Here is a 19061-nt window from a genome sequence, read left to right as displayed (position 1 = left end):
ATTTGAATCACCGGCAGCTTTACATTTTAAAAAGAACAGAAGATATGTTTAAGATAGGAGGCCAGTAGGGCTGTCATGGGCATCTGGTGCTTAACTGCTTTTAATTTGCATCGCAAATCTGCTAAAATGCTCCGCAATTACAACATGACATGTCGTCTGTAATAAATAAGACTGAATCACATGCATAATTGTGGTATTTCCAAATAGGGCGCACATTTAGTTATTGACTTTTATAGCTTTGTTGCTAATGGAGACTACTAACACAAATGGGACAGAATGGGAACCCTGGAACCCCTTTACTATGACATAAGCTCCCACACGACCAGATGCTTTATCACCTAGACCAATATTTAGAGGTCTTTAAACAAATACAAATGGTTTAGAAAGATCAATAAAGATAGCTTTATTTGTTGCTACAGTATCATTAGACAATTTAACCAATATTTGTAAGATGTTAGTCAGCAGTGGTAGATTACAGAGACTCACACGCAGTTTTTGTGTCACTTAAAAGGAGACTGTTGCTGTATTTGGATGTGGGAATGTGGAATTGCTGTGTTTATAGTAGTGTTTGAACAGATTTAGGTTAGTTAATTCCATCATTGTTCATGTAGGTTTTCTCCTTGGGGCTACAGTGAATTTAGTTAGTTAGTTTGTTTTATATTGTATTTGTGCATTTGTTTGGACTGACCAGGAAACTGCATATAGTAGTAGTAGTAGGCCTACATTTGACAGTGGCATTGTTTCTCTGTAGTGCTCGTTCTCTCTGTTGGATACTTGATTTTGTAAAGCATTGTCAGGCAGCTCCAGACCCCAGGGCTGGTTCCTGCACGTCTTATAGTTATGTTTCACTTAGCAACCGATTAAGAAGTGGAATTAACAGATTATTTGATTTAATAATTAGCCTACATCGATTAAGGAATTAATAGCTGAGGTGTAATGCAATGGAAACCAGAGACCCAGTCAGCCTTTGTGGATTGGAGTTAGGCAACAGAGTAAAGACTTTGTTTTATTGGTAAAGATTTCCCCTCCTTGTGTAAACAGTCCCTGCACCTCTCCACATTCTCCACATCTTCATCACATCTTGTGAACACACAAGCTTGCACTCTTTATGCCTCCCTTACAGGAAATAATAGAAATGTATTTGCATTATTCCATGGTTTATAAGAATATAGTCTGAATAGTTTTCTGATGAAAGATAAACATGGTGCCCAAAATGTGGAAATATTGGTTGATTAAGCATCTACAGGGACATGGATAGGATTCAGTGAATGGCACCCTGACTCATTTCAGCTTTGATAAGCTGTGATCTCTTGTTAAGAAATAATCCTGGAGCAGAAAAATAAACGTTATTTTAAATAACTTCAAACATCTGTGCCAATTCACTTATAAGATAACATGCTTGAGACATGGGGTGGCTGGTGTTGAGTTAGAACAGCTATTCAAACCCAAAGTAAGTAAATGGACTATGCAGTGGTAGTCTGACCTGTCGGCCTGCTCTGCCCCTCTGTAGGAGACCATGCTCCTGGACCGGAACACCTCCTGGCTGGTCAACCTGTCTGTGGCGTCGTCTCTGGTGGGACGAGCGGGCAACGGGAGCCGCACAGAGCTGGAGATCGCGCCCTCGCAGGTGGCCGTGGGTGTGCTGCTGACGCTCATCGACCTGGTCACCTTCCTGGGGAACACTGTGGTATTCATCTGCCCGGTTGTGGAGCGGCGGCTGCGCACTGTCACCTACATGTTCATCATGTCACTGGCCATGGCTGACCTGCTGGTGGCCTGCCTTGTCATGCCCTTCAGGTGAGAGAGGAGTGAACCTTTTGGTAGTGTGTTTCTCTCTGACTTTTACTCTGTGCTGCTCAGTGGCTGCTCCTGATGCTGGAATTGCAGAGCTTGATTCTAAGTTGTAAGGTTTGCATGGACCAATGAGAGTACACACTGGGAGCAGACAGGGTGGTGCCTTGCAGAGAACAGGGTACATGCATGTTTTTTCTGCATACCTATACAGGCATTGCCCATGTTGCATTGGGTTGTACTCCTGAAACAACTCAACTAACAGAAAAATACAATGTTACCTACCATGCGGTTTGTGGGGAAGGCGTTGTTAAGCTAGCTGTGTCTTTATCTGAAACGCAAAGGTCCTGTCATCATTTTCAAGGTAATTATGTCAAGTATACAAATAGGCATTGGTGGGATATGGTTTCACAGCATGAAGGTGTAAAGTGTAGTAGGAATTAGACGTTTTCAATTAGGAAAGTGTATTCACTTATTTGTATTATTATTTGGAGAGACGGTGTGAGATCATCAGCACTCTGTTGTAGAGTTATCAGGAAATGTTCACCCAAGTGTAAACTGTGTATTTTTATAAAAGGAAAATAATGACATACTCTGTGTTGTGTGGAAACCCTTTTAAATATGTTTCAAGCCACAGGAGGTGCACATTTGAAGTGCTGGTTGTATCATAGGAGTTTCAAGGAATGGCTAAAGTGGGTAATCTTTATTAAGTGCTCAAGGGAGGGTTACAATTGATGGAATATGAACGACGGTGTTTGTTTGTGTGAATTTGACTATATCGCAACCAATGTCAGTGTTTGCGAAGTTGTTAGAATCAGGTTATAGAGACAGGCTCTTTGATAATGATTAGAGAAATACATATTTTGCTTCTGGAATAAAACATACTTAAGGCTTCACTGCATTACTTTGCTGATCGAGATACAGTTAGGTCCATAAATATTTGGACAGTGACACAATTGTCATCATTTTGGCTCTGTATGCCACCACAATGGACTTGAAAGGAAGCAATCAAGATGTGCTTTAAGTGACGACTGAAGGCAAAACACCCCTAAAACATGCAGGAATTAAAGACAGCTGCAGTGCAGGCCTGGCAGAGCATCACCAGGCAAGAAACCCAGCATCTGGTGATGTCAATGGGTTCCAGACTTAAGGCAGTCATTGACTGCAAAGGATTTGCAACCAAGTATTGAAACTCACAATTTAATTAATGATTATGTTAGTTTGTCCAAATACTTTTGAGCCCCTAAAATTGGGGGGACGACATATCAAAATGGGTGTAATTCCTACACTGTTCACCCAATTTGGATGTAACTACCCTCAAATTCAAGATGAAAGTCTACACTTAAAGCACATCTTGTTTCCCTTCAAATCCATTGTGGTGGCGTACATAGCCAAAATTATGACAATTGTGTCACTGTCCAAGTATTTATGGACCTAACTGTATCTGAAGATGCAGCTGGTCCCCGTGGATTATGTGTTGCTGTGCAAAGAGGCAAAAACAAATATCAAGCAACAAGAGAACCACTGAGGTCCAGTTGCTTACCAGTAACATTTGATTGTAGGACTTAACCAGTCACTGGAACCTTTACTGGAAAAAATTATCTACTGAAATCAGAAATCAGTAGTACCGTGGCCAAGTGCATCTCTTGTTTGATGACATGACTTTTGAGTAACACTTTTAAGACTGCTCTCCACGGTCAGGCTTTGGGTAATCTCAGTGTCATGCTGACTTACCAATTGTAGCGCCCAGGAGATTTGGAATGAGCTGAAATGTATTTTCAGTTCATTGGTGACCTACACCAGAGACTTCCCTTTAGATCAGTTCATTCCCTAACTATACTAATTATTTGCTTCATTGGAACATTTGCTTGGTCATCTGTAGGAAATATTTACTCTCCTGGACTTCACATCCCTTAAGGATCAGCACTGTGCAGGTCGGCATTGGAGTTCATGAAATCGTGACAGCTGGTGTTGCTTTGCCTCAGTCTGTAGTGTGTGTACTGCCCGTACTGCAGACAGGATGCCAGACTGTGTGGGGCTGACGCTCTCATGGGCTTTTTCTCGGAGTATTCGTGAGACTTAAAGAGCTGAAAATCTACACTACCACACACTCTAAATACAGAACACAGTGCCCCTTCATGAATTATACATAATTTGAGGATAGGAAAAAAGCATTTTTGGTTAGACTATACTTGTCGTCTGGAAATCGGATCTTTCAAAGATGAGAGTAAAGTTACGTTTGAAAGCATGCTTGCCACATTGATTTGTCTCTCTTCATTTTTGAATTCCAGTTTTGTTTTTTTGTTTGAGTTTAAAACTGTTATTTTTATAAACCTAGACTTAATCATATTAGTTAAGTGCTTTGTTAGTTTCTTTTTTTTTACCTGGCAATGTGACTGCCTCTCTGTGGATTCATTCTTTCATTCACAATCTGAAATTAATCCTTCCATTTCACTTAAATTGACTTGGGGGCTGGATTTCAAGGCAGAAACTTGCGTGTACAGAGGTGCAATTATTTGATGCCATTTATGTGCAGTATATTTAGTATGCAACTTCTGTGTTTCTCATTTGTGTACAAGTGTTGTTTACTTACATCAAAATCAGTCCCCCACAGTATTCGTATAGGTAAACAAAGCTGACCTACAGGGATTGCTTTTGACAGTCTTCAACCGTAGCACTGGGCCACTCATATCTTTTCTTTTTGTTCTTTTTATAAACTAGCATCTGTGTTTGACTGTGTGGTTCCTATGGCTCTCAGTGCCAGTGTAGTAAGGGGCATAAGTCGTGACCACTCAGAAGTAGGCTGAGGTGGTGATGTCAGTGGGTCAATGGGAGAGCGGGGCCTCTCCGACCCGCTGTGTCAGTCCAGTGTTGTGCCACTGACAGGTGTAACCTTCCTCAATACAGTCTGCCTCTCTTAGCACTCAGGCACCATACGGTGGTAGTTGAGCACTCGACTGTCATCCTATACCTCCGCAGACAGCGTGGGTGAGGTTTGCAACAGTAAAGGAAACATTAAGTGATGAATGTAATGGCAGTTGAATGGAGTTAAATGCCCCCTGCGTTCCTTTCCCCAGAAACACCTCACCGCTCTCTTGTTTATTAATGTGGATGCTGATTCACAAGACATGGCTTGGCAAGTTTCTAGAATTTACAGGTGACTCCTTCTAAAATATTTGTGCTTGAATGGTCCTAATTGTAGTGCTACAGAACATCATGGTTTGAGTGGGGATGTGCAGGGCTGTGTGGAGGGGCCCAGGGCAGATGCTGCAGGGCAGTGATCTCCCCTCTCCCCAACAGTATCATCTACGAGGTGACAGGTGTGTGGCTGTTCGGGGAGCATTTCTGTAAGATGTGGATCTCCTTTGACGTGCTCTTCTGCACCGCCTCCATCGTCACGCTGTGCTTCATCAGCCTGGATCGCTACTGCTCCGTGGTCACGCCCTACCACTACCCCCGCAGGATGTCCCGACGCAGGTCAGCACGCACACAAACGCACACGCCAACGCACGCATGCGCTAATGCACACACACATTCAGACATATTTTTTTGTTGGATTCTCCATGTTTTTTGTCCTGTTCCTCTGGTCCCTCCTTTCTTTTTTTCTCTCTCTATATATAATATATAATAATAATAATAATAATAATAATAATAGACAATGCCATACCTGCTTGAACTGATCATAGTTACCCTAACATCATATCCACAGAGGTGTCTGTTTTAATCACTTTGAAGGTTTACCAACGGTAATAATAATTATGTATTTATTTTGACTACTTGCTTCCTCTGAGTTCTCTTTTTTAAAACAGCTCCTTCTAGTGATGAAATCCTGTTACATACTGCTGTAAATATTAACATAATGTACATTTATTTTATCAGTGATACTGTATACTAATCTGTAATGGGGTTATAGTGTTTTTCTGTTTGTTTGTTCAAAGGTATCACAAACATCCCTAGCTGATGTCCATGACATACACTTATGAACAATGCTTTAAAAGTAATTGTATCATGTTTTAATCAATATACAGTGCCTTGCAAAAGTATTCACCCCACTTGGCATTTTTCCTATTTTGTTGCATTACAACCTATCATTTAAATGGATTTTTATTTGGATTTAATGTAATGGACATACACAAAATAGTCCATATTGGTGAAGTGAAATGAAAAAAATAACTTGTTTTAAAACATTCTAATAAATAAAAAACAGAAAAGTGGTGTGCAAAGCTCCACAGCGGAGATTGGAGTATCTGTCCATAGGACCACTTTAAGCCGTACACTCCACAGAGCTGGGCTTTACAGAAGAGTGACCAGAAAAAAGCCATTGCTTAAAGAAAAATATAAGCAAACATGTTTGCTGTTTGCCAAAAGGCATGTGGGAGACTCCCCAAACATATGGAAGAAGGTACTCTGGTCAGATGAGACTAAAATTGAGTGTTTTGGCCATCAAGAAAATCACTGTGTCTGGCGCAAACCCAACACCTCTCATCACCCCGAGAACACCATCCCCACAGTGAAGCATGGTGGTGGCAGCATCATGCTGTGGTGATGTTTTTCATTGACAAGGACTGGGAGACTGGTCAGAAGGGAAATTCTTGAGGGAAACCTGTTTCAGTTTTCCAGAGATTTGAGACTGGGACAGAGGTTCACCTTCCAGCAGGACAATGACCCTAAGCATACTGCTAAAGCAACACTCGAGTGGTTTAAGGGGAAACATTTAAATGTCTTGGAATGGCCTATTCAAAGCCCAGACCTCAATCTAATTGAGAATCTGTGGTATGACTTAAAGATTGCTGTACACCAGTGGAACCCATCCAATTTGAAGGAGCTGGAGCAGTTTTACCTTGAAGAATGGGCAAAAATCCCAGTGGCTAGTTGTGCCAAAGCTTATAGAGATGTACCCCAAGAGACTTGCAGCTGAAATTGCTGCAAAAGGTGGCTCTACAAATGATTCACTTTGGGGGGGTGAATAGTTATGCATGCTCAAGTTTTCTTATGTCTTGTTTGTTTCACAATAAAAAATGTTTTGCATCTTCAAAGTGGTAGGCATGTTGTGTAAATCAAATGATACAAACCCCCCAAAAATCAATTTTAATTCCAGGTTGTAAGGCAACAAAATAGGAAAAATGCCAAGGGGGTGAATACTGTAGCTACATAGGTCTCTGAGTTTTCCCTTTATTTCTTGCTAGTGAAGCTTCTTCTACACCAATAAGCCAAAGCATTAATTAAAGACTCATTCAGCTCTCTATATAGCCAATATAGTCAATGCATTTTCCTCCCTCTTTCACGTCCTTTCTTTCATTTACTTTTTCTCGAACTCAATTTAATTGTTTCTCTCAATCAATCCTTCAGTCAACTAATCTATCAATCAATGTTCGATTCATATGGTACCCTTGTGTGGTGAACACTAAAAGAAACATTTAACACTCAATTTTGATCTCTCTCTCCTGCCCCCCCCCCTTCTGGACTTTCTCCCTCCCTCCATTTTCTCTCTTTGACTCCCATCCTCCTGGACCCCTTCTCTACCCACCCTGTGTCCCTGTCCCTCAGGTGTATCGTGATGACGGTGACAATCTGGGTGTACTCGGCTCTGATCTCCTTCCTACCGGTGATGCAGGGCTGGAACGAGATCCCGGGGCTGGCGTATGACGCAGGCCGCGACTGCGTCTTCGTCACCAACTGGACCTTCGCCATCGTGGCCTCAGCGCTGGCCTTCTACATCCCCTTCCTCATCATGTGCACCATGTACTTCTTCATCTACCGCGCCTCGCGCCTCAAGGCCACCCGCATCGTGTCACAGACCCTGGATCTGCACTACCACCCCGACAGCCGGCGGCCCAACAACCTGCAGCTGGAGCACAAGGCCACGCGCACCATGAGCATCATCATCTCGGTGTTCGTCATGTGCTGGCTGCCCTACTTCGTGCTCAACGTGTGGCTGGCGGCCAAGGGCTGGGGAGGGGAGAGCCTTGCCATCACCTGCCTCTTCAAGGTCATCACCTGGCTGGGCTACTGCAACTCCACCATCAACCCCATGCTCTACGCCTTCCTCAACCGTGACTTCCAACGGGCGCTCAAGAAGCTGCTGGTGTGCCGGCGCTGGCGCTCGCAGGTGGACATCGGTGAGGACATGGTGTCCATCGTCACTTTCTCCCGCACTGCCCAGGACCCCGAGTACAGCAACAAGACCACTGCCCTCCCCAGTGGCCCACACAAGAGCCATGCCAAACAGTGAGCCCCCTGCATTCTCCACCCACCTCCGTCCTCAGACAGTGGGCTGAGGGCATTACAATGAGCCTCCTATTTGATATTCCCAGTGGGGTTTTTTCCATCTTCTCTAATTACTGAAATCCCTGTGCATCAGGGTGGGATCTCTCAGGCTGTAATGGAAATAATTAGCCCCTCTCTGGCTGTCGACCTGTCATTACTGCCAACATTGACTGCTGTATTTCTATCTATGGCAACCCAGGCCTCCAGCTGAGAGTCTGCTGCAAATGTGTGAAACCATCAGAGCAGAAGACACTCATCGGCACACTAACCTTCTCATCAGCAACCTGACTGGTCATCCCCGAACCTCGTTGAGCATGTGTCTGGTACAATTACACTCATAAGAGCTTTAGAACATTCTCGAAAGCAGGCCGGTGAAAAATGATCTGATTGTTTCAGATGTTGGTCTCAGTCTGAAAAAGAGCGTGGTGTGTGGTTCCCACAGTGCAAGGGCAGGAGCTTGACTGAACGTCTGAAGTTAGACTGTCCCTGGACACGCAGACAATCTCTGAGCTCAAGAGACACACACATCCCCCTCACAGGACCCACCTCCTTGCTACACAGGACTACACAGGTGGAGAACCGTGCAGCTTTCATCACAATCAGGGCATGCCACCACAAAGTCCCAGCAGAAGCAACAATCTCACTCTGACATAACCAGGCACATTCAAACCCACAAACAGATATACCTGCTTTATCTATGGACCTCCCATACCTGCATGTTCTAGGTAGACTGAGGGAAACAAAGTGCATTATTTATTTGTCTATTTATTTTTGTTTGTATGTCTTCAATTATGTCTGTAATGGTGTATTCTTGCCAGAAGTCAAACACAACATCTGCAAATGTATGAAATGTGACTGGATTCAGTTGATTCAACCTAGTTATTGAAACATTCTAAATATTTCATTCTAACTTCATCCAAAAAAGTGATATGAATACATACAGATGGGTGACAAATTAAAGGAAAAACCTGAATAAATGATTGGAGGAATATAACGAATGCAGATGCCTCCAAACAAGTGTACTGCATGATACAATTAAGCAATTAACATCCTATCATGCTCTGTGGCATGTACAGTGAGGGAAAAAAGTATTTGATCCCCTGCTGATTTTGTACGTTTGCCCACTGACAAAGAAATGATCAGTCTATCATTTTAATGGTAGGTGTATTTTAACAGTGAGAGACAGAATAACAACAAAAAAATCCAGAAAAACACATTTCAAAAAAGTTATAAATTGATTTGCATGTTAATGAGGGAAATAAGTATTTGACCCCTTCAACTTAGTACTTGGTGGCAATACCCTTGTTGGCAATCACAGAGGTCAGACGTTTCTTGTAGTTGGCCACCAGGTTTGCACACATCTCAGGAGGGATTTTGTCCCACTCCTCTTTGCAGATCCTCTCCAAGTCAATAAGGTTTCGAGGCTGACGTTTGGCAACTCGAACCTTCAGCTCCCTCCACAGATTTTCTATGGGATTAAGGTCTGGAGACTGGCTAGGCCACTCCAGGACCTTAATGTGCTTCTTCTTGATCCACTCCTTTGTTGCCTTGGCTGTGTGTTTTGGGTCATTGTCATGCTGGAATACCCATCCACGACCCATTTTCAATGCCCTGGCTGAGGGAGGTTCTCACCAAGATTTGACGGTACATGGCCCCATCCATCGTCCCTTTGATGCGGTGCAGTTGTCCTGTCCCCTTAGCAGAAAAACACCCCCAAAGCATAATGTTTCCACCTCCATGTTTGACGGTGGGGATGGTGTTCTTGGGGTCATTCCTCCTCCTCCAAACACGGCGAGTTGAGTTGATGCCGAAGAGCTTGATTTTGGTCTCATCTGACCACAACACTTTCACCAAGTTCTCCTCTGAATCATTCAGATGTTCATTGGCAAACTTCAGACGGGCCTGTACATGTGCTTTCTTGAGCAGGGGGCCTTGCGGGCGCTGCAGGATTTCAGTCCTTCACGGCATAGTGTGTTACAAATTGTTTTCTTGGTGACTATGGTCCCAGCTGCCTTGAGATCTTTAACAAGATCCTCCCGTGTAGTTCTGGGCTGATTCCTCACTGTTCTCATGATCATTGAAACTCCACGAGGTGAGATCTTGCATGGAGCCCCAGACCGAGGGAGACTGACAGTTATTTTGTGTTTCTTCCATTTGCGAATAATCGCAACAACTGTTGTCACCTTCTCACCAAGCTGCTTGGCGATGGTCTTGTAGCCCATTCCAGCCTTGTGTAGGTCTACAATCTTGTCCCTGACATCCTTGGACAGCTCTTTGGTCTTGGCCATGGTGGAGAGTTTGGAATCTGATTGATTGATTGCTTCTGTGGACAGGTGTCTTTTATACAGGTAACAAGCTGAGATTAGGAGCACTCCCTTTAAGAGAGTGCCCCTAATCTCAGCTCGTTACCTGTATAAAAGACACCTGGGAGCCAGAAATCTTGCTGATTGATAGGGGATCAAATACTTATTTCCCTCATTAACATGCAAATCAATTTATAACTTTTTTGAAATGCATTTTTCTGGATTGTTTTGTTGTTATTCTGTCTCTCACTGTTATACACCTACCATTAAAATTATAGACTGATCATTTCTTTGTCAGTGGGCAAACGTACAAAATCAGCAGGGGATCAAATAATTTTTCCCTCACTGTATACAAATGCTGAGCAGGCCCAGTTGACCTCAATTTTGGATCAAGATGGCAAGAGGAAAGGATCTAAGTGACTTTGAAAGAGGGGTCATTATTGGGGCACCATAGTCACTGGTCTACAGAGATGTGTAAAAAGTCATCCTTCACCATATTCTCGACAAGTGAGAGAGTCATGTGTGCTGACACCAAGAGAACGGTACAGGCCTGACTGTTTGACCCCTTCCATAAAGAGGGGTCCGGAAGCTCTGTTATCATGCCGGGGGAATTTTCCTGGCATGGTTTGGGTCCACTTGTCTCTTTAGAGGGAAGGGTCACTGCAAATCATGACAAAGTTATTCTGAGTGATCACCTTTATCCTATGGAGAAACATTTCTATTCTGATGGGAGTGGTCTCTTCCAGGATGACAATGCCCCATCCACAGGGCACGAGGGCTCACTGAATGGTTTGATGTGTATGAAAATGATGAGAATGATATGCTATGACCTTCAAAGTCACAAGATCTCAACCCAATTGAACACCTATGGGAGATTTTTGACCGATGTGTTAGTCAGCACTCTCCACCACCATCATCAGAACACTAAATGAGAGAATATCTTTGGGAAGAATGGTGTTCATCCCTCCAGTAGAGTCCAGAGTCTTGTACAATCTGTGCCAAGAGCATTGAAGCTGTTCTGGCAGCTCGTGGTGCTCAACACCTTACTGAGACACTTTATGTTGGTTTTGCCTTTAATTTGTCACCCGTCTGTATATTATTATTCCTAATTATAATATTACTGCAAATGGGACTTGCGTGTGATAAGGTGGCTTAAGCAGTGCCTCTGTTTGTCAGCTCTCCAGCAAGCCAGGCTGATCTCATACTGCATTCAGTCTTCCACTTCCACTTCCTCTCCCAGGTGTCCAGTCTGTGCCAGTTTGACCATGGGGATGGTCTGTGTAACAATGAGTGGTCTCCTCTGGGACAGGCTCAAGAATCAACAAGTGAACAGATCCCTTCTTTATCCCCTCCGACCTCCTGTGTTATTGTCTCCTACAGGGAACTCAGCCCTGAACTGCGTATATACTGCAGGTAAAGCAAACCAATGTATAAACTATACAAATCTATGGTAAGCCAGTTACGTGAATGGTATAAACTTGGTAAAAACATAGGAGAATTGCCACATTGCTGTACAAAGTACTGTTGCCTCCACAGCATCTGTGGTGGTGATTGCTGAAGCATTAAGATACAACCAGCCATTTTGTCATTGAATGACTGTTTAAATCTCCAAGGCCGGGCCTGCATCTGCTGTGTCTTTCCTTGCTTGTGCCTTGGGACAGCCTGCAGAGCTAGTGTAAGCAAAGGGAGAAGAGAGAATGTGTCATTGCATCCATATCTCCAGGCCACTCAGTCTAGTCCTGTGCTGCGTGACTCTGTCTGCAAACTCCACATATATCCAAGGGCACTTCACCACACTGGGCTGACAAAACGTTTCTCACAGACAAAACATCAAATATACAGAAATGCTACTGTTTAATGTGATGTAAACTGGAACTGAGACTCCACACACTCGGAAAAGAAAAACTGATCAGAGAAAGCTGGGGAACTCCTAGGGATCAGCTAGGAACAAGCACAGGAAATGGGATCCTAAACCCACAAGAGTAACACTGTGCTGTAAGTACTTTGACCGGCAGCTAGAAGATTATTCTTCAAAGTCTTTTTTTTCCCAATAGGAATCAAGCTGTGGTTTTGTGTTCTTTGTCTTTGTGTGGCTGTAACGTGTACCAGATCAGGCTCATTTCTGTACAGAGAATAAAGAGAAAATAAAGTATTTTGATATTAGTCTTGCTGTATGACTCACACAGTGGAACTGCCTGACTGGCTTTGCATTAAGCCACTGTGCCCCTCCTCTGCTTTCTATTACAGTCGTGTGGTATGGCTAAGAGAATGTAGTATGGATTGAAACTTTCTCTGTTACAGTTTTCTGGCACAAGTTCAAGCGGTGAGTGTTGGGAATAAGTGTAGCTTTTACAAAGGCCCTTAAGAAAAACAAACAAGCACATAGCTCGAGTTAGGGCACTTACTATACTGGTCTTTTAGGTTTCCTGATATAAATCAGGGCAAGCAATTACAGTCGTGGGGCAGATTCAGGGTTTTCTGATGGGGTGGTCAGCCTCCAGTCCGAGGTCAATAATCCGTAGCGAGTTCTCCAAAGGTGCGGCGATCGTGACTCTGGGGTGTTGATTTTCTCTTCGTTTCTCTCTCTCTTGCTCTAAAGCTCTCCTCACCCTCCTGAATTCCATCTCAGGTGACATGAACTGAGCTCTTGGCGTTTGATTGCATACATGCTGGCCCTGGATGCAGAAGAAGCTGAGAGGCATCAAGCCAGTCATTTCCCACTCCAGTGTGGGGAAGGTGAGGTTATTTTGGTTGAAATGTCTGTTATTTGTATTTATACTTTTCTATGGTGCTGTAGCTAAGTCTATATGTCCCTCACAGACTGTAAGGCACAGACATCTCAGTCCCAAGTGAACAGGGTGTCTCTCCGGGTGACTGACAGCATGCTGAAACTCAAGTTCATGAAGTGGCTGTAAAACAGTTATATTTAACACTATTCTGCAAAAGCAAAGCATTACCACTCATCATCCTGCTGCTTCAGAGTTCATCATCAGGAGTTAACTGTATCAAATGTATATAATCGTGTCCGACGACTGATTCAAAGGTTTGTTTTAGTGCACACCTTCAAAACACAGGTGCTGTTTAGATTGAATTATTTTTTGTTTTTTGTTCGGTTGTTATTCTGCTCACACACTTCCATAGACACACATATGTAAAGAGATACACACTGTTCTCAGTGCTCTGAACATGAAATTGGTTTTGTCGTCTCGGCCGACAACAAAAAAATATTGAGTGTCACTCACTCACTGCAGTCTACACAGTGATAGGAAGTCTCCCCAGCTGACTGTTTGACATGATATCTATTTCTAAGAAGTCTATTAAAGCCAGGCCTGCTGAGATCCTTGTTTATAGTTTCCTGTTTTCTGGTAGTGAAACTGTATTCTCTTGCTTTTAAGTTATTGTGAATCTCAACATGCAGTTCTTTACCTCCATTGGCAAATTTACCATAATGGTTTCAACAAGACTCTGTGTTTTTAAAAAAACATGGGCATGCAGTGATGTACCATACAAATGTTTCTATGGCATAAAACAAAAAGGCTTCAAATACAGAAACTATGCTTTACAAATCAGCAAATGCATTCATGGGCCGAAAAGTTCCGAGATTATTTCTGAGATTGAAGAATGTTGTATTTGGTAGAAAGGAAGTACTTTAGATAAGTTGCCATAGGAGTTTTAGAAAGATTTCTTACACATTCAAGCATACCTCACAAAATAACTTTTTTGTTTGCTTATTCAGACATATTCCACATACATATATTCCAAATACTATTAACCCACAGACAAGAATGCAAGAATGAGTCACACTTTGTTGTCCCTATTTCAATAATTCCTGTAATTGCTGAGCTACTGATGAACTGTTTATTTTTGATTGTGCAGGAATGTGGAATTGTACTGTGATTATTTGCTATAAAAGAAGAAAACAAGAAGACAATTTGCAATCGATCAGTTTCCTGCAAAGTGTTTCAAGGCAACAGATGTGCATCAGATTTAAGCTAGTCCCCTCCAACCCCTCTCCTTACCTGGAAATTATGATTTCAAAGACAATATTTTCACAGAGAAAACAGAAGTCAGGACACATTTTATATCATACAGAACAAAATTCTTTGCCATGAAGAATTACAAATGGCATTCTAAATCATTTTTTAAACTACATTTAACCTAAACCTGAACACCAGGTTTTTAAAACATCCTGTCATCCATCTATACCTATATCTTTGCTACGACATGTTTATAATGTTCCTTCAGTGTAGGTGGAAACGGAAAAAAAAATGTAATTTCCTCCCTATAAAATTAATGTCTGGGTAATCTATTGCAAACAGACCGAGTGTGGGCAGACAGGCAGTTCAGAATCACTGTACAGACCTTTTTTCCTTCAAGAAAGAGTTTTGTCGAACCCCCCATTAATTATCCTGTTAGGAAAGTGTCATGCTTAAGTCATTTTCGAAAGAAGCCTTGTTCCATAAATATTATACGGTGTCTAATCAATCCACATTAGCTTGTCCTAAAACTGTCAGAAATAGAAGCTTCTGTGCAGTTTAAGAAGGAAAATGTATCACTTTAGTAAGAGGAGCTTTAGATTTATGAAGGTAAATGTATTCAGGCCAGGTAAGTGTACTTAGCCATTCATCGGCCTATGGCAGAGGAGCAAGTTCCCACAGAGAAAAGCCTGTGGATTTCACAGTCCACCATGCAGGCAGGACCAGTACACAGGAAATGGATAGCCCATCTTTTGGCTATTCATCATGGGTCTACCAAGTGGTTGACAGTTATGACAATGTAGATATATATGCTAGTCTACTCCCTAATAGACGTACCTTATCCAACTACTGAAGGATGTCAGAGCAGGCTGAATAACCATGACTAGACCTTGCAGATAAATCCTCATAGATTCAGAGCCAATGTCCCTTAACATCTTCTTGTGATGTTAGTCTGTGGGCAGCTAGAACAGGTAGATATAGAGGGAGATGGGTTGTAGAAGTATTTTTTGGATTTTAAATTGATGGGAAAGTGAGAGCAATGTCAGCCTCCCTCAATGTCATTGACCACGATGGCTTCTCTGCACAGTTGACCAGTTGCTTATCCTGGCTAATGAGCCCTTGGCTAGAGGAGATATAACCCCTGGATCAGGCTGCTGTGACTGAGTGTGTGAACTTGTGTCACATATTGAGGCTAACATCCAATGAAGGCTCCAAAGAGAAGATCGATAGTCTGATTGCAACCACAACGTACTCAGCCTTGGAAGACAGGTGAGTAAGGCGCCAATGTTCTCAATTCACAAGTTTAGCTCCCAAGGAAAGCAAATCCTTGCTACCATGAGAAAATCCTGGATAAAGTCTCACCTACCAAACCCATCTCATGCAGGAATGGAAAAGGCACAAGGCCTAGGGTTACACTGTCCAAATGTTAGAGGGCTGTGGCTGAGGTCAGGCTGCTGATGTGTAGCACACTCCACAACATTTAAGCTAAATTGGGCTTGACACACATCTCAGTGCTGTTTTGTGGATCATTGCTGGTGTCTTGCAGTCCAACCAGCTGTGGCTACATGCGGTCATGCTGAATTGATAGAAAAGATGCAGCAGGTTCCAAGAATTTACCTTTAAAATATTCCAGGGCCCGAAGAGACTAGGAACTGAGTCTGACAAATCTACAGTCAGTCAGTTACATTGTTCTCAGTCTCTAAGAGCTACCGGTTTCATTGATAGTGCATAATGGAAGAATGTAACTAATGGAACGGTGCTGAAATGCAGAGGCCTTTCCTACCATGTGCAAGGAATTAAGATGACAAAACTTTAGAAATAGATGACAAAACCAAAGAAATAGGAAAAAAAAATGGTTTTGTTGAAAATTGACAAGATTAATTTCAGTTTGAAATCCCCGCTGACTCGTAGTGTCTCCCTGTGTATATCACACGCATACGTGATGTTATTATATTATCTGCAGGCACAAGACAAATGTATTCAACTGTCTTTTTTTCTTCCTTAAAAGAGACTGTGCACTCAGATATGGTTAAACAAATGAATGTGTGATTTTGTGAGAATTAATGGCTGCACTCAAAGGAAAGTTAATCTTAATTCCATTTGTATTGCACAACTGTTACTTTGTGTCCAGCCACAAAATAGATAAAACCATTAGTAATGGGAAATTTAAGATTAAATGTGTTCCTCTTTATTTGGGTGAGGACATGCACAACCTAAATCTGCAAACTAGCCGAGCCCTGAATGGTGTATTTGATCTATTTATTCACCCATTAAAAAACTGCCGACAAAGATTCCTACAAAACACACATTCCTGCAGAATACTGCTTACACTCCAGGCTATTGTAGACACTCACTGTGGACACCAGTCTGTGGAAGCAGAACAGAATCAGTGTAGTGTTTCAGTGAAGGGTCCTCGGTTTCATTTCTGTGGCTGTCAGCAGATAATAGATATGTTTGCTAGTGCTGCCTTAAAGTTTGTGCATCTTCCGTTGAAAACAAAAGTCCAAATGGAAGCAGAAGACTTAAGACTCTGCAGAAGTATCTGAACTTTCTTTAAATGTACCCAACTGTCAATCACCTGCTTACAATGAAGTATTCTCTATTTCAGCAGTAAGTATAATTGGTTCATGTTTCTAGGCTGTTCTGAGAGAAATTACTTCCATGCCTACCAGTTCTACATACCAGCTTGCATGCTATATCCTCTCACCAGAGGGGGCAGCAAAGAGCATTAAACTCACCTACAGATTGTTATAGTCTGGTAATTGGCCAGGCCTCAGAGATATTCTTAATATCATGGTGAATTAAGTTAATTGAGGGCCACCGACTCGAGATCCTGGAACATTGCCCACTATCATTCACTAGCAGATCTCTAAAAGATCCAAGTAACTGCAAGTCCTTTGGGTTGAAGAGAGAAGTCCGATTCTTTTAGAGCTTTTAAAATTATCATTAGATGATCCCTGTACATCTGAGGAAGGAGCTCTCATTAAAAGTCCCCCCCACCCCCATTTCTCCAAGATGGTATTAATAAATGAAGACCCAGCCAGACAAGATCATTGACACCCATAACAGGAGCTGCTACACTACAAACCATTCCCTTCAAAGTCACACTTCAAACACGGGCAACAAATTCAAGGGCGATCTATTAATTATAGTGGAAGGGCACTCCAATGAGTCTGAAGTGAACGGCTCTCTGACCCTCTGCGGTTCTCACTTGGTCTTTGTGATGAGGAGGCGCAAGCAAGTCAATGAAAATGCCAATTAGCTTTTCTTCTGTAGACTTTCAGTATTAAAGTTTCCGTTATGATCATGTCACCTATGACATTAGGAAGACGGGGACAGTGAAAATTACTGCAATTAAGTCGAAGGAGACAATTAAGTACTCTGGACTGCTCGAGAAATCAATACAATTTTTTTGCATTCCTATAATGTAAAAAAAAAAAAAAAAAAAAAAAGGTAAGGGGAATAAAAACAGACTAAAAACAAAGGCACAGGTACCTGCCTCTATAGAACAATGTCAGTTGCATTTTAAAAAGCACAGAACTTTGCAGACAAGCTCCAATGCTTATACATGCACAACAGGATGGCAGGGATATGAAAGTTAAAAATAACTGCTTCTTTTCAGAAATTTGAATGCACACCCAATAAGCTGGGCAGGGACAATTTTGCCTTTGTGTCCCCCGACGTGCCTGGTCTGCTCAGGTTCAATTTATAGGTATTGATTGTGCACATCAATTGTGGCTCTTTAGTCATCCGAAATGGTGAAGAGGCAGGACACCCGGGGAGGAGCTGCAGCTGCCTGACTAAGAGCCCTGTGACGGAGGCCGCCGTTCTTTTACAAAGCACAGCTGGTGCCCTTTCATCTGAGGCAGGCAGTCTACCACAGAACACCTGAGCCTGTGGAACCAGCCAGATTTATGGAGAGACAATGTGATGACGCAAGCGGTAAACGGCAAGCCGAAAAGCATCATGCAGTGTATTTGTGTTGTAGTAAAGCAGAGTATGGATCCAGTAACAAATATGGCAAGTCACCATTAACAATGTAAGGAAAGCGAAATGGTAACTCAGACTGTGGGGAGGTAGATAGTGGAATATCACAGACCTTTTGAAGATTGACTGCTCTTAATGGAGATAAATCTAGGCTCCAGAACACTTAATTACCTCTGCAGATAACGCATAGGGGAGTACTGTAGCATCAAATGAAATACAAGACCAAATGTTACATTGGTACATGGCACCCGTACCTTGTGCATGCTGCAGGAATAAGAAATTAAACTATTAAATTGGTGGTACTAAACTGAACCAACTAAATAAAGGTACTAAGCTACGGTCCTCATATAGACAGTGCGGGGAAGCCATAAAAAGGTTAACATAATACTTTAATATAAAGCTAAATGTGTCCAAAGAATGATTTATTGCACCATTAATTTAGAATATAGGTGTTAAATTGTGGGTAATTATAATTACCCTTCTGCTTCTCTGGAGAGTGTTCAAAGACATGACCGAAACAATTTGTTACAAAGAAACAGCTTGATGACAATCTACCATACATTAGCTCCTATCAACCAAACATGCATGACTAAGTTGATTGATCCCCTATTGTTTGTAACTTTACTTAAGTTGAACAGATGTAAGCAAACAGAACAGTTTTAAAAAGCATTGTGCTTGTTGATAAACACTGGAGTAATACATATCTTAAATAAAATCACTGAAAGAGGCAGAGATA

At 42.3% G+C, this 19061-nt stretch overlaps 1 protein-coding gene across 1 annotated transcript; it reads left to right on the top strand.

The window, feature by feature from the left end:
- Positions 1-1516: 1516 nt before the first annotated feature.
- On the top strand, positions 1517-8023 carry LOC136766986 (histamine H2 receptor-like). The gene is made up of 3 exons (XM_066720960.1): positions 1517-1797; positions 5092-5268; positions 7339-8023. The coding sequence occupies exons 1-3, from the start codon at positions 1517-1519 to the stop codon at positions 8021-8023; spliced, it is 1143 nt and encodes a 380-aa protein (XP_066577057.1).
- The last annotated feature ends 11038 nt before the right edge of the window (positions 8024-19061 follow it).

Source organism: Amia ocellicauda, chromosome 13 (assembly GCF_036373705.1).
Source record: "Amia ocellicauda isolate fAmiCal2 chromosome 13, fAmiCal2.hap1, whole genome shotgun sequence".
NCBI classification, from domain to species: domain Eukaryota; kingdom Metazoa; phylum Chordata; class Actinopteri; order Amiiformes; family Amiidae; genus Amia; species Amia ocellicauda.
The sequence above is the reverse complement of the archived record's forward strand: the minus strand, read 5'-3'. Positions and strand labels throughout refer to the sequence as shown.

What these genes read in the sequence shown, in the direction of transcription:
- LOC136766986 (XM_066720960.1), top strand. Translation starts at nt 1,517, where the DNA reads ATGCTCCTGGACCGGAACACCTCCTGGCTGGTCAACCTGTCTGTGGCG. An exon ending in TGCCTTGTCATGCCCTTCAG is followed by an intron (nt 1,798 to 5,091) that starts GTGAGAGAGGAG and finishes TCTCCCCAACAG; the next exon opens with TATCATCTACGAGGTGACAG. An exon ending in CGCAGGATGTCCCGACGCAG is followed by an intron (nt 5,269 to 7,338) that starts GTCAGCACGCAC and finishes CCTGTCCCTCAG; the next exon opens with GTGTATCGTGATGACGGTGA.